Genomic DNA, 12,661 nt, shown 5'->3' with positions numbered 1-12,661 from the left:
CCCACGCGGTCAATTACACCGACAACGACAAACACACACGAGGGCGTCTTGGATCAAAAAAACGCTTGGAGTTGCCGTCGGCCGTGGCGTTTTCTCTCCCAGAAACCGTTATCAGCAAGCAACGCCTCAACATTGCGCCGCGACGCAGCAGCATAGATACACGAGTCAGATCCCCGACGTCAGCGAGATGAGACGAACAGGTTTTTTGGGTATGCCTTTTTGCATCCCTTCATTTGGAGACGGAGTGAGAACCCTCCCGAAAAAGGAGAGTATCCGAAAGGCACAGCTCGAAAAAGGAGACGCAATGGGTATATCATACAAGGAACAACCCTCAGCTGCCAGGTCTAATTCGGGTTCTTGGCAATAGGAATGGGAGAATGGAGAAGTACATCGTTATTGTGGTCGGGGGTGGGCTTGCCATCATGCACGAGCCCGCTGCCGCCGCCGCCCCCTTCAGGCGTTGAAGCGTGAAAGGCCGGCCCCCTTTCGGAGACCCACGGAGAAGACTTGAATAATATCCTCATGTCTTTGCATCTGCAGTCTTGGCAAGCGACAGGCTGACAGACGATCCGAGAAACGGGGTTCAATATCATCTTGGATCTTAGCCTCCAATTACAGGCTAACAAGCGTACGTAGACCTCGTGTTCTCTGCATTTGCCATTGACCGTACCCGGAAATGCGGCAATTTGTGACAGGCTTCTAGTTTCCAGGCTGTCTTCAGCTGGCATGTGTGATTGTCTCAGTTTCTCGCTTTCTCAGTGTCTCTCTCCCTCGCTCAAATTTAAGCCTTGTTTTTCGTCTTGTTCTTTGTGGTGATTCTGCAGCCCGAAAATTTTGCAAGCCACCCCGAGAACCGGACGTACGGCAGTACGCCGAACATTGCCCAATTGAACCCGAGCTAGGCATGGATTATTCGCAGGCTTGCAGGAATCTAATCGTCTTCTGGGAAATGGTTCACGCGGTGCTAGCTTCCGAGTCCGGGGTTGCCCCCGGGTCGGACGAGAGCAGCCCAAGACGGAGGAGAACACTGACACAGGCCAGAACTTTTTAACTTGGTCGTTATCTAGAACGTTTCCGCTCTTGTGATTGGATGAAGCGTTATCTCCCCCGCCGGCATTTACATATTGAATTTGACTTCAGTCTTTTGCAAGACGCTTAGCTTTTGGGGGGGTGTGGTCGACGACTCGACACTAGGACTGGAGACCCCGAACAGTCGGGACATTTCCCACGCCACCGCGTCCATCCTATCACAGCCCTCAATTGGGTTCTTTGAGAGAGATAAGGCAACATTTTAGCTGTACGAATACCGTTTCTAAAACCAGATTGTCGCGGGGTCGCAGTGAATTCTATGGGGATTCCACGGTTCGAAGTCGGGATGAATCGAACCATGTGGGCGGGAACCCAAATGCAGTAGACACTAGGAGGCAGGGGAGTTGAGCATCGACTTATAACAACTCGACTCCCCTCCTCATCCAAAGTCAGTTTGGAGGGTGTGTCCGAACCACAAGTCAACCAACAACTTCGTCGACCTTTCACCTCGCCGCTCACACCAAGCCGGCTTACACAGGGCAACCCACCCAAACGGCGTCTCAGCGGTCGTTGAATCTAGAGTTCAACACCAATCCCGCGATCGAACACCCTTCACCGAGGCCTCACCGAAATCTCCACACTTCACCCCGGACCGCAACAATGCCTGACTGGAAGGCCATGTTCGCCCCGGCGCCGTCCCTGGACGTGCCCGGCCTCGAGACCGTCGACCTCGCCGACAAGGAGATGGAACGCCGCATCGTCCGCAAGCAGGATCTCAGAATCCTTCCCTGGATTTGCATCACCTACCTCCTGAGTACGTTTATCCAGCATCACGAGAAAAGAAAAGGAAAATGCCATCAACAGTCACTAACACGATAATCACAGACTACCTCGACAGAGTCAACCTCGGCAACGCCCGCACTCTCAACAACGACAAGCCCGAAGACAACATCGTCACCATGCTCAACCTCACCGGCCAGCGCTACAACGTCGCCGTCGCCCTCTTCTTCGTCCCCTACGTCCTCATGGAGTTCCCCTCCAACATCATGCTTAAGTACTTCTCCCCCTCCAAGTGGATCTCCCGCATCATGGTCTCCTGGGGCATCGTCACCATCTGCACCGCCGCCTGCACAACCTACGGCGGTCTCCTCGCCGTCCGCATCATGCTCGGCCTCGCCGAGGCCGGTTTCTTCCCCGGTATCATGATGTACCTCTGCTTCTGGTACAAACCCGAGGAGCGCGCCACCCGCATGGCCATCTTCGCCTCCTCCGTCGCCGTCGCCGGCGCCTTTGGCGGTCTCCTCGCCACGGGCATCTCCTTCCTCAACCGCAAGGGTGGCCTCACGGGTTGGCAGTGGCTCTTCATCCTCGAGGGCATCCCCGCCGTCATCGTCGGCGTCATGGTCTGGTTCATGCTCCCTGACTACCCCCAGACTGCCGCTTGGCTCACCCCCGAGGAGCGCGCCTTCGCCGTCAAGCGCCTCGGCCCCTTTGCGCCCTCCATGTCCGACAAGCACTGGGACAGCAAGGTCGCCAAGAAGACCATCATCGACCCGTACTTCTGGCTCTTCGCCATCATGTACTTCCTCATGACCAACTCCCTCAACGCGTTCGGCTACTTCGCGCCCACTATCGTCTCCTCGCTCGGCTTCAAGGGCTACAACGCCCAGCTGCTCACCGTCCCGCCCAACGTCTTTGCCATGTTCATCATCATTGGCAACTGTCTGCACAGTGACAAGACCAAGGAGCGCTCTCGCCACGTCATTGGCGCCTTGATCTTCGTCGCGACGGGATACCTCCTCCTGGCCATCGTCAAGCACTGGGGTGTGCGCTACTTTGCCGTGTGCATCATCGCTTGCACCAACGCCGCCGTTCTCCCCTTTGTCGCCGTAAGTTCACAAAATCCCATTTAAAATCTCAAAAGAAAGCAACGTAAACTAACAAGTAATCCAGCACCGTACCGCAACCGTCCAGGGCTCTACCGCTACCGCGCTCGCAACCGGCGGCATGATCGCCATCGCCAACACGGGCGGCATTTCCGCTCCCTTCCTCTTCCCGAGCACCGACTCCCCCATGTACAGCATGGGCAACTGGACCATCTTTGCTTTCCTCGCCACGACTGCCATCCTTACGGGCTACGTCTGGTACGTCTTTGGTAGCCACTCGGGCTACAGAACCGGCACCAAGGACGCCGCTGGCAACCTCGAGGTCCTGGACGCCGGCGCCGGTGACCCCGATGAGCTCATGAACAAGAAGATGGGCATCGTCACCGATCAGGACAAGAAGGATGAGGAGGCTTAAACGAGCCCTTTTTTGCCTTGGTAGAGAAGGAACGGAGTAATTTGGAAAAGGGATAGACTTTTTGCGCGCGTTGGTTGTATGGATATAGAAACTGTTGATACCCCCGCTAGACAGCGGTCGCCTCACAAGGCACAATGAAAGCTTATGTTGAATGTTTTACATCGACTCGTGGTCTCTGTTTCTGTGATACCCTTACTTCTCAAAATCACGACAAACAGCATCAAACGGGCGCGGAAAACACATGCCGAGGAGCAAGGATAATGGACGGCTAAATGAGGGGATCACGACTGTTGAGCAAACAAAGTTTGGTAACACGGAACGGAAGAAGAAACGAACCGCCAAGGCAACGGTGCCCCTGGGATTCCCTCAGTCTTGTGTAACTTCCGTGACGTGAACCGCGGGTGCCCACGGGACACGCCTAAAGGTTGTGTTGCCTGCCTCGTGTAGGCCAAGCCTGTCAGAGTTCTGGGCGTACACGAGACTTTCGGCAACGACATGCGCCGCGGCTCTTCTTTCTTGCATCCATCTTCTACAGCCGTCTCAGAAGCTTCGGTGCAGGGACAAGGCAAAAAGTATATCGCGAAGCTGGCCAGTCGTATCACGACTTATAGCGCCTACTATAAGGATTGACTCGCAGGCTGCAGCCATGGAAGAAGATGTTTTGTAATCCGGGCTGTCAGTGCGCCCACCACCACAATTAGCCCGTGGATGTTGCAGACATCACGAAATTGTCAGAGGCAAAATTACAACACATGAAGCGCCCATCACCAGATCTCAGAACCGCAAAATTTAAAAGGATTGGGCCCTAACCAGGATTCGAACCTGGGACCTCTCCCAAACATGTCATGAAGACCCTAAGGGAGAATCATACCGCTAGACCATCAGGGCTGATCGGTTGTTCAACTGGTGACAGGTGGCGCTTGTCGCTGTGATGGCAAGCCACCTTGTGCAATAACAATGGCTCCGAGTAGACAGCGGGAGCTAATGCAACTCAGTGAGAGATTAAGTATGGCACCTTCAAACTCATTCCAACCTTTAATTCCAAACAAGAGCAAACTCGAGAACCTTCTGCATCCTCCCCGACAAGATTTGAGGCGTATGCGGACAGGAAACTTTGTTGAGGCTTTATTTGTTCTCTGGGGAAAATGTTATCCGTATGCGGTCTGCATTGCCGCTGTTATGCTTTTTTATATGTATGAAGGTGTATCCTTGCTATGTTACCCTGCCTTGCCCACCATCTTCCCATCCAACGGGCCAACTCAAAACTCATTTTCGATCCCCTCCAACTGGTGTTGTGCCGAAAAAGCCTATTCCTCATTCTCAAACGTCACTGAATGAGTAAGCGCCCAGTCCCGGATGTCGTTGAAGTTGCGGCAGGTGTGCAGCGTGCTGAAGTCGGGCCAGTGGCCCTCGAGCGGGAGATCCGGGTACATTTTGAACGTGAAGACGCCAATGTCGGCTTCGCACATCAGGTTCAGCCTCAGGGCCTCGATGCAGTGGTCTAGTGAGCTCGTTAGCAATGCGAGTTTCTCTACATTTTCGCCACTCATGATCATGGCTCATGAATCGTAACGACTTACTCAGATGTCCTCTCAAGTCCTTGTGCTCAACGGCCACGTCGCCGCCAACTTCCTTCCTTGAGTAGTACTCAGGATACGTAGCTTGACGGAGTAGGTTCAGGCAGTGAAGTTGGTGGAACACCTCGAGGCCGACTCGGTAGCCCTCCTCGCCCGTGACGGCGTTGGTGGTCTTGATTGACTTGGGATCGAGACCGAGCTTGTCGAGCTCGGCGCGCGAGATCATCTGGTCGCCGACTACGCTCTGTTAGCTTCTGTCACCATATCACTCGCCATCGAGTCGTCTTCTTACTGTTGTTTGTGATGTGATCCCATGCTCTATCGATCTCGTATCCAGCGCCAACGAACGGTGACCAGTCCATGATGGGCGTCAGGTTGTACCTCTCAGTGTGGTACTTGATGATTCCTGCAGCAGGGGCTACGAATTGTCAGCCATGATGAAGAGCGATAGACATGTGGGCGATGATTCTTACACCATGATGAGTACTTCTCCGTCACCCAAGTATCGTCCTTATTGGTGTTGCCATAGCGCAGGCAGAATGATGCAGCAAACAGCGTGACAGACGTCGTCAAAAGCACGGCGTGAAGAGCCCAAGGCCAATACCGCAGAAGTCGGCGGGCCTTCTCTTTGCACGGGTGCTCATCGCCGAGCCTCATCCGCCTCCATGTCGGTTCGTTTCCTCCTGTGGCGGCCTCTACGTTTTCCGTGCTCTCCGTGTTGAGGCTTCCAGCGAGACTCTCGACTTCCTCCTCCTCGTGGGGTACTGACCGGTAGACCTTTTCTGAAGACATGATTATTAAAGAGAGAGGGACCCTCTTCGGCAGGCAAGATAGTAGCACCGAAGGTTGAAGTTGGAGCACGCCAGGTGCCTTATTAAGAAAGAATAGAAGGCGAAAGAAGGGATGCTGTCACGGATTTGACAGCAAAGAAATGGTACAACGACGTCAAGTCGGGTATAGAAACGGATAATGGGAATTGAAAGTGACCAAACAAGAAAGAGACAAGAAGGGAGAATGATAGAGTGGCATGCACAGAATGGGGAGAAGGGGAGGGGAAACAGTTCGAGGCAAGGCCAGCAGCTCTCTGAGAAGGTAAGAAGAGACGAGTGCCAAGACGATCGCTTCGGGCGCGGAAAATCAGATTACCAAACTAATGGGTGATCACAGACCGTCCAAGTCGATTAGTCGATGGGGGTGGGAGAAGAGACTCGGGAAAGAGAGAGAGAGAGAGAGAGAGAGAGCACGGGCAGAGGCGGCGTCAGCGAGAGGCTGCGCGCCGCAACTATGTCCCAACTCGAACAATGACAGGACTCGACTCTGGAGGGGACCCAGTTCGCCCAAGACCGAGGAAGGGAAAGTCGCCGTCTGGCAGGTGTGTGCAATGCAACCTCGCCCCGTTGGGATAATTGGGATCCATGGATCATAGTGGCATAGGCTCTGGATAGTCGGATGGAAATTGCCAGCTAGCGAGATGTCATCCAGCCACCAGAAACGTTTGGGCTGTTTGATCTTCGTTGCGAAGTTGCGGCACAGGCCAAGAAGCCGATCATCCCAAGCAAGAATAGACGAGACAGAAAAGAGGTCGAGTCCGTCACAGCCGGGGGTGGGACTGGGAAAGCAAGTCGACTCGGTCGAGTTGCAAGCCTTGGTTCAAGTGGTCATGGGCAATAATACTGCGTGCTGCGTGCGCCGTGCAGTGATGATAATAGATGGTCGGAAATAATTAGCCGCTCTCGTCCAATGACTACGGCGTGATTGGGCTACCCCTTGTTGATGAACAATCCCATGAACGGGATTTCGTGCAGTCTTGGTAACATCTGCAGGGCTACTCATGTCAGGTTTAGTCAGGTCCAAGTCCTGGCTCTTGTATCCTTGTCTCCCCACGCCAGCGGCAGCCATCCACTCTCGAGAATGAGAATGAGTGATGGAGAGCTGAGAACCTTCTTCCCATAGTCAAGAGTTGAAGAGACTCAAAGAGAGAGAAGCGAAGAAAAAGGGGCCCCTGGCAATGGCACAGCTGAGGCGTTGGTGCGGTGTCTCAGAACAGGGGTGTGTCGAAACGCGGAGTTTGGTGAGACAGGGTGTGGCTTGCGGGGGAGATCCCACGACCAGTCACCACGTTCCAGCGTCTCCAGCCCATTCCACAGGGGACGCATCGACCACTCATGAACGCCGCAACGCGCCAGGGAAGAGCCCGGGCCGCCTATGAGGCTCAAAACCCGGCAACTTGATGCCGCATTGCTCATGAAATATCCACCACCACAGGACACCAACAGTGGTCGGTTTTGAGTCGGTACACCTTTTTAATCTTGACCCAGGTTCGGTTGCTGTCAGGTCTTGGCATTCTGGGACTGTGGCTGTATCAGAGATCCCTTGTGCGGCTCATCCTCTCATCCTCTAGGCTCTACATACGACAGGAGATGGCTGATGGATCATCACCGGGCCACCCTACCTGCGTATTTCCCCGACACACTGCGGCGTCGCGAAGACCTTCCGTAACGTCCTGTCGATCAGGCTTAGCATCAGATCGTGTTGGGGTCTGTCGAACGAGACGCCAGGCACAACGAGAGAACACCCTCGGTTTCCCCCTGTGTGCCCCCGGTCTGCTGACCGCCCAGGGTAGTCTTGGAACTTCTTGGAACTGAAACTGCAAGCGAGTCCAGTACCGCAACCATGTTCATGTCTAAAGGGAATAAGGTAGTATGCTTGTTGTGTTCTCATTGCTTGGTACGAGGAGTACTCCGTATATGAGCTGGCAAAGTGGAGGACGACGACCATCGACGATACCGCAAGCGCGGGATTCGGCTCACATCCCAGTCCAGGAACCTCCCCTTCCAGCCTCCCCGCGTCCAGCATCTTGGTGTTGTTCGACATCATCAGCGTAGCCCCGACGAGTTTTGAACGAGTCCCATCTTTTGCGGCTAGCTCAGTCCGAGCAACCATCGCAAGCCGTCATAGCCCATGGCCCTGTCTCTCCACCCCCTTTCAGACCCTTTCCATCTGGTATCCCGACTCTGAGACGTTTCTGGTCCTACGCGGCAGGCCGATCAGAGTTTGACGCCTTCTAGTCGAGGCCCTTTTCGTCCAAACTTGGGGCTTCAACCCATGCCTTCGTCACTTAGTCGAATGGAGACTCGCGAATGGACCAAGTGCCGTAGCAGAAGGGGGGGTGCCTTGTCAACTTGCTATGGAGGGACGAAAACGCAGAGGTCGTTGAGCAAGATATAATATCTTCTCAAACCCGCTCATCAGCCCACCATTGCCTGACCATCCGTACATCTCATTCCACTGTTGGCCCCTGATCGCTTGACGCGACCCTTCATTCCTTTCTCTTGTAATCCAGTTGCTGTCATTTGCTGCCGGTCAGCCAATCATTCTTTTCAAGATGCACTACCCATCCTTTGGCCACTTCCTCTTGGCGAGCATCCTTGCCGTCCAAGGTGTTCAGTCGTTGAACCTCATCCCCACGGGTCAGGTCGCCAGACGCTATGTAGTAAGTTTACCTACCTTCCACGATGAGTCTAAAGTGTGGGAACGCGACGACTAATGTGAGGTTAAATAGGCTCCCGCCTTGGCACTCGCCATGCCTGCCCTGGCTGCGCCCCAGGCTGCCAGCATCGAGGCTCGTGAGGTAAGATTTAATCTTCTCAAATGTGCTCAGGTCAAAGAGTTATATATATACTTACACGTTTTCTCAGCCTCACCACCGCGGCAAGAAGACCAAGAAGGCCAAGGCCGCTAAGCGCGAGGAGTCTGCTGTTGATGAGGCCCTTGAGGCCCGTGATATCGAGGCTCGTGAGCCCCACCACCGCGGCAAGAAGACCAAGAAGGCCAAGGCTGCGAAGCGTGAGGAGTCTGCTGTCGATGAAGCCTTTGAGGCTCACGACATCGAGGCCCGTGAGCCCCACCACCGTGGTAAGAAGACCAAGAAGGCTAAGGCCGCCAAGCGCGAGGAGTCTGCCGTCGACGAGGCTCTCGAGGCTCGTGATATTGAGGCTCGTGAGCCCCACCACCGCGGCAAGAAGACCAAGAAGGCCAAGGCCGCCAAGCGTGAGGAGTCTGCTGTCGATGAGGCCCTCGAGGCCCGCGACGTTGAGTCTCGCGAGCCTCACCACCGCGGCAAGAAGACCAAGAAGGCGAAGGCCGCTAAGCGCGACGAATCCGCCGTCGACGAGGCCCTCGAGGCTCGTGACATCGAAGCCCGCGAGCCCCACCACCGCGGCAAGAAGACGAAGAAGGCCAAGGCTGCCAAGCGTGACGAATTCGTCTCCGAGGAGGCCGTCGAGTCTGCTGAGCACGAGATCGAGGCCCGTGAGCCCCACCACCGCGGCAAGAAGACCAAGAAGGCGAAGGCCGCCAAGCGCGATGAGTCCGCCTCCGACGACGCCATCGAGTCCGCCGAGCACGAGATTGAGGCCCGCGAGCCTCACCACCGTGGCAAGAAGACCAAGAAGGCGAAGGCCGCTAAGCGTGAGGAGTCCGCCTCCGACGACGCCGCTGAGCACTCCGTCGAGACCCGCGAGCCCCACCACCGTGGCAAGAAGACCAAGAAGGCGAAGGCTGCTAAGCGCGACGAGTTCGCTTCCGAGGACGCTGCCGAGCACGCCGTTGAGGCTCGTGAGCCCCACCACCGCGGCAAGAAGACCAAGAAGGCCAAAGCCGCGAAGCGCGACGAGTACGCCGCCGTTGAGGCTCGCGCCTTCACCGCTTAAGGGGGTTGTCCAACTTTGTGGCAGACATGGGGGCCAACAACTTAATGCTCTGACCCGGGCAACCCTTGAGTTGATACGACCGCCAGTTCTTCCTTGTATCTAGAGTCCGAAATTCACAGCAAATTACATCAAGTTCGGATTCGGTTGACTGGTTCGCGTTCGCAAACAAACTTGGCCAATGCTGTGTTGTGTAGACTAGAAAATCAGCTTCTCATTTTTCCATATATTTTTAACAGTAATAATGACAGTACCAAAGTGCATTTTCTCTTGGCCCAAACATGTCCTTGGTCGTGCGTCGTTGACCGTGAAACTCTGCTGCCGTCGCAAGGCCGGCAGACATCGGTCTGATTCTTTTTTCTCCTTTGCTGCTTGCATGAATCGCAACGTGTTGCGACGAAATTAGTGTTTCGCCTCAAAGTCATTCCTGACGTTGGGATGATGTCGAAACATCTCGGAGCCGGACCGGCCGCCCACTGCGGAGGCGGGGTGACTGGGACACCCCTCGCTATCGCGCTCGTAACGTCCGTATGAGGATGCGAAAGCAGCGGAGACCCCGATCAAGATCCCAAAGACCAGTTGACGGACATCCTTGGTGGAAGTACGCGAATAATTGACCCGGGACTGGCGATATCCGAAAATGCCATGACGTGTGTCGTTTGTTGGAACCACTTGACCCAGCGACTTGGAGGCTCACGAATTTCCACCTTGCCAAGAGTTGTTGTTCGAACGTGATCTACCAGGGGCGCCCAGTGATTCGTTTCGGAAAGGATCATTGCCAGGAACCGCGAGCCTTGGGTCGCAGCAACTCGTCGAGATCGCTCTCGGTCCTTTCTCCAAGAACCCCCGTGGTTTTTTGCCCATCTCCCGCTGATTTGTACCATCGATTGAACCGTGGATCATGGACGGCCATCTCCCGAACTAGTTCCACTTGGCAGTTCTCAACTTCATCGCAATTCCAGTATGTAGCCACATGGAAATAGCAGACGAGACGGGAGGCCTGAGCATAGCCGAACATTCGCATCTCCAATTCCAATTGGTATGTCTCGCGACCGTAGGCTGATTCCTTTTTTGACTTTGCTCGAATTCTCAAGGGTCAAAGCGAACTTCCGTCATCTTGTCTGTTACGTCTAAGACCGCAAAGTCCGGTTGGACCAATGCCAGCTTGTCGAGACCGAAGCCAGAATGTTGACTGATATCTCTTCATCGGTTCTCCTTCATCGTATGCAAAGACCGTCTTTCCTGAACTTGACGTAAGCCACTGCCTGATTAACGTTCGCCGTGTTGATCGTGGGCAAGATGGGTGGTCGTGGAGCTCACAGGTAAGCCTGCAAGTATCCCTGACACCTCAGGTCGTGATTGGCGTCGCGAATGCATGGCGACCTAGGCTTAGGTAATGTACCTTAGAAATACTCCACCTCGAAGTTGGAGCTTTATCTTATCGATAAGATACGGCTGAGGCAGCTGGGTGGTGGGGTAAGCGCTTCCATTGTCACCAACATATCCAACCTTCTTGTGAACCTTAGCCGTCACTCAACGTCATCTCCTGCAAACACAACTGCTCACGCGGAAACGAGCAGTCAAGATGGAGACAGCGCTCAAGTCGTGGGGTAGGTTCCGAAATTCCTATACCGTCGCTATCGTCGCGCCCAATTCAGCTGACCACTTGTTATAGAGCTCGACAACAACGTAAAGTTGGTCGACACCAAACGCGACGCTCTCTACAACCTCGACCTCGATGCCCAAAAGGAACAGATGAACGCCCGCCCGTGGGCCGCGAACCCGAACCACTTCAAAAATGTCCGCATAAGCGCCGTGGCTCTCATCAAGATGGTGATGCACGCCCGTTCCGGCGGCAACCTCGAGGTGATGGGTCTCATGCAGGGCTATGTCAATGGCGACACTTTCATCGTCACAGATGCCTTCCGACTACCCGTCGAGGGAACAGAGACGCGCGTCAACGCCCAGGGCGATGCCGAAGAGTACATGGTCGAATACCTCAGCCTCTGCCGCGAGCAGGGCAGAATGGAAAACGTTGTCGGATGGTACCACTCACATCCAGGCTACGGCTGCTGGCTATCCGGCATCGACGTCGGCACCCAAGCGTTGCAGCAGCAATTCCAGGAGCCCTTCCTCGCCGTCGTCATCGACCCTGACCGCACCATCAACGCAGGGAAGGTGGAAATTGGTGCCTTCCGGACGTACCCCGAGAACTACATTAAGGAGAAGGAGGGCGCAGCCAGCGGCAGTGGCGTTACCAGTGACGGATGGCAAGAAGTCCCTCTGGCGAAGGCGGCAGAGTTCGGCGCTCACGCGAACAAGTACTACAGCCTCGAGGTGTCCCATTTCAAGAGCACGCTCGAGTCCCAGATGCTGGAGCTGTTGTGGCACAAGTACTGGGTGCAGACGCTGAGCCAAAGCCCCCTCATCACGAATCGTGACTACGGAAACAAACAGATGCTTGATCTCGCATCCAAGATCAAGGAGACTACGACGCAAGTCGCTCGTCAGGGACGGAGTGCTCCGGGCGCGGGTGGTGTCGGCGCGGCTAGCAAAAAAGTCGACGGACTGCTCGAGAAACTCGTGAAGGACAGCAACACGGTGGCGATGCAGGAGCGGACTGGTCTCGTTGCGATGGAGGTGAAGAAGAAGATTTTCAACGACGTGAGCGCGAATGCGTCGTGAATCGGGTAGAAGTTTCGCTTTGTTGTTTGGCCTCGATACGGGTTTCTGCGAGGCCCTGGGCATGATAGATGGCGTTCAGAGGATAGGGCGGGCATCGGCCCCGAAATGACGACATGATTTTGAGCCATAATCACCGCTGCCAGATGCATCTTCACCTGACTGATATGACTCCGTTGAAATCCTACTAAGCATATTATATCCTCTAGCTTCATCATTGCTGTTTGAGCTGCCCACGTGAGGCTTGAGCTCGACCACGACCTTGAATTGTGGGCTGTTTTCCGGGTGAAAGGTTCACCTAGTATCTCGCAAATACCTTGCACCTGAAAAGCTCAGCTGTGACATACGGTGACCTTCGGATGA

The 12,661-nt window shown here is 54.8% G+C and overlaps 4 protein-coding genes and 1 non-coding gene across 5 annotated transcripts; 3 read left to right on the top strand and 2 right to left on the bottom strand.

Annotated features, from left to right (window-relative positions):
• Window positions 1-1,689: 1,689 nt before the first annotated feature.
• On the top strand, window positions 1,690-3,330 carry N0V96_008231 (uncharacterized protein; the record flags this gene model as incomplete). The annotated part of the gene is made up of 3 exons (XM_053192805.2): window positions 1,690-1,843; window positions 1,915-2,918; window positions 2,983-3,330. 3 exons carry the CDS (start codon window positions 1,690-1,692, stop codon window positions 3,328-3,330), a joined length of 1,506 nt encoding a protein of 501 aa, XP_053049745.1.
• Window positions 3,331-4,131: 801 nt separating this feature from the next.
• Window positions 4,132-4,218, bottom strand: N0V96_008230. Its single transcript has one exon. It is a non-coding gene; the product is annotated as a tRNA-Pro (tRNA).
• A 419-nt stretch (window positions 4,219-4,637) lies between these two features.
• Window positions 4,638-5,699, bottom strand: N0V96_008229 (uncharacterized protein; the record flags this gene model as incomplete). The annotated part of the gene is made up of 4 exons (XM_053192806.1): window positions 4,638-4,831; window positions 4,911-5,144; window positions 5,200-5,325; window positions 5,381-5,699. The coding sequence occupies 4 exons, from the start codon at window positions 5,697-5,699 to the stop codon at window positions 4,638-4,640; spliced, it is 873 nt and encodes a 290-aa protein (XP_053049746.1).
• Window positions 5,700-8,292: 2,593 nt separating this feature from the next.
• On the top strand, window positions 8,293-9,619 carry N0V96_008228 (uncharacterized protein; the record flags this gene model as incomplete). The annotated part of the gene is made up of 3 exons (XM_053192807.2): window positions 8,293-8,400; window positions 8,470-8,538; window positions 8,606-9,619. The coding sequence occupies 3 exons, from the start codon at window positions 8,293-8,295 to the stop codon at window positions 9,617-9,619; spliced, it is 1,191 nt and encodes a 396-aa protein (XP_053049747.1).
• Window positions 9,620-11,201: 1,582 nt separating this feature from the next.
• RRI1 (COP9 signalosome catalytic subunit rri1) lies at window positions 11,202-12,301 on the top strand (the record flags this gene model as incomplete). The annotated part of the gene is made up of 2 exons (XM_053192808.2): window positions 11,202-11,226; window positions 11,292-12,301. 2 exons carry the CDS (start codon window positions 11,202-11,204, stop codon window positions 12,299-12,301), a joined length of 1,035 nt encoding a protein of 344 aa, XP_053049748.1.
• Between the last annotated feature and the right edge of the window lie 360 nt (window positions 12,302-12,661).

Source organism: Colletotrichum fioriniae, assembly GCF_027942845.1.
Source record: "Colletotrichum fioriniae strain IMI 355084 chromosome Unknown scaffold_10, whole genome shotgun sequence".
Classification (NCBI taxonomy): Eukaryota; Fungi; Ascomycota; class Sordariomycetes; order Glomerellales; family Glomerellaceae; genus Colletotrichum; species Colletotrichum fioriniae.
This window is presented reverse-complemented; position numbering and strand designations above follow the sequence as displayed.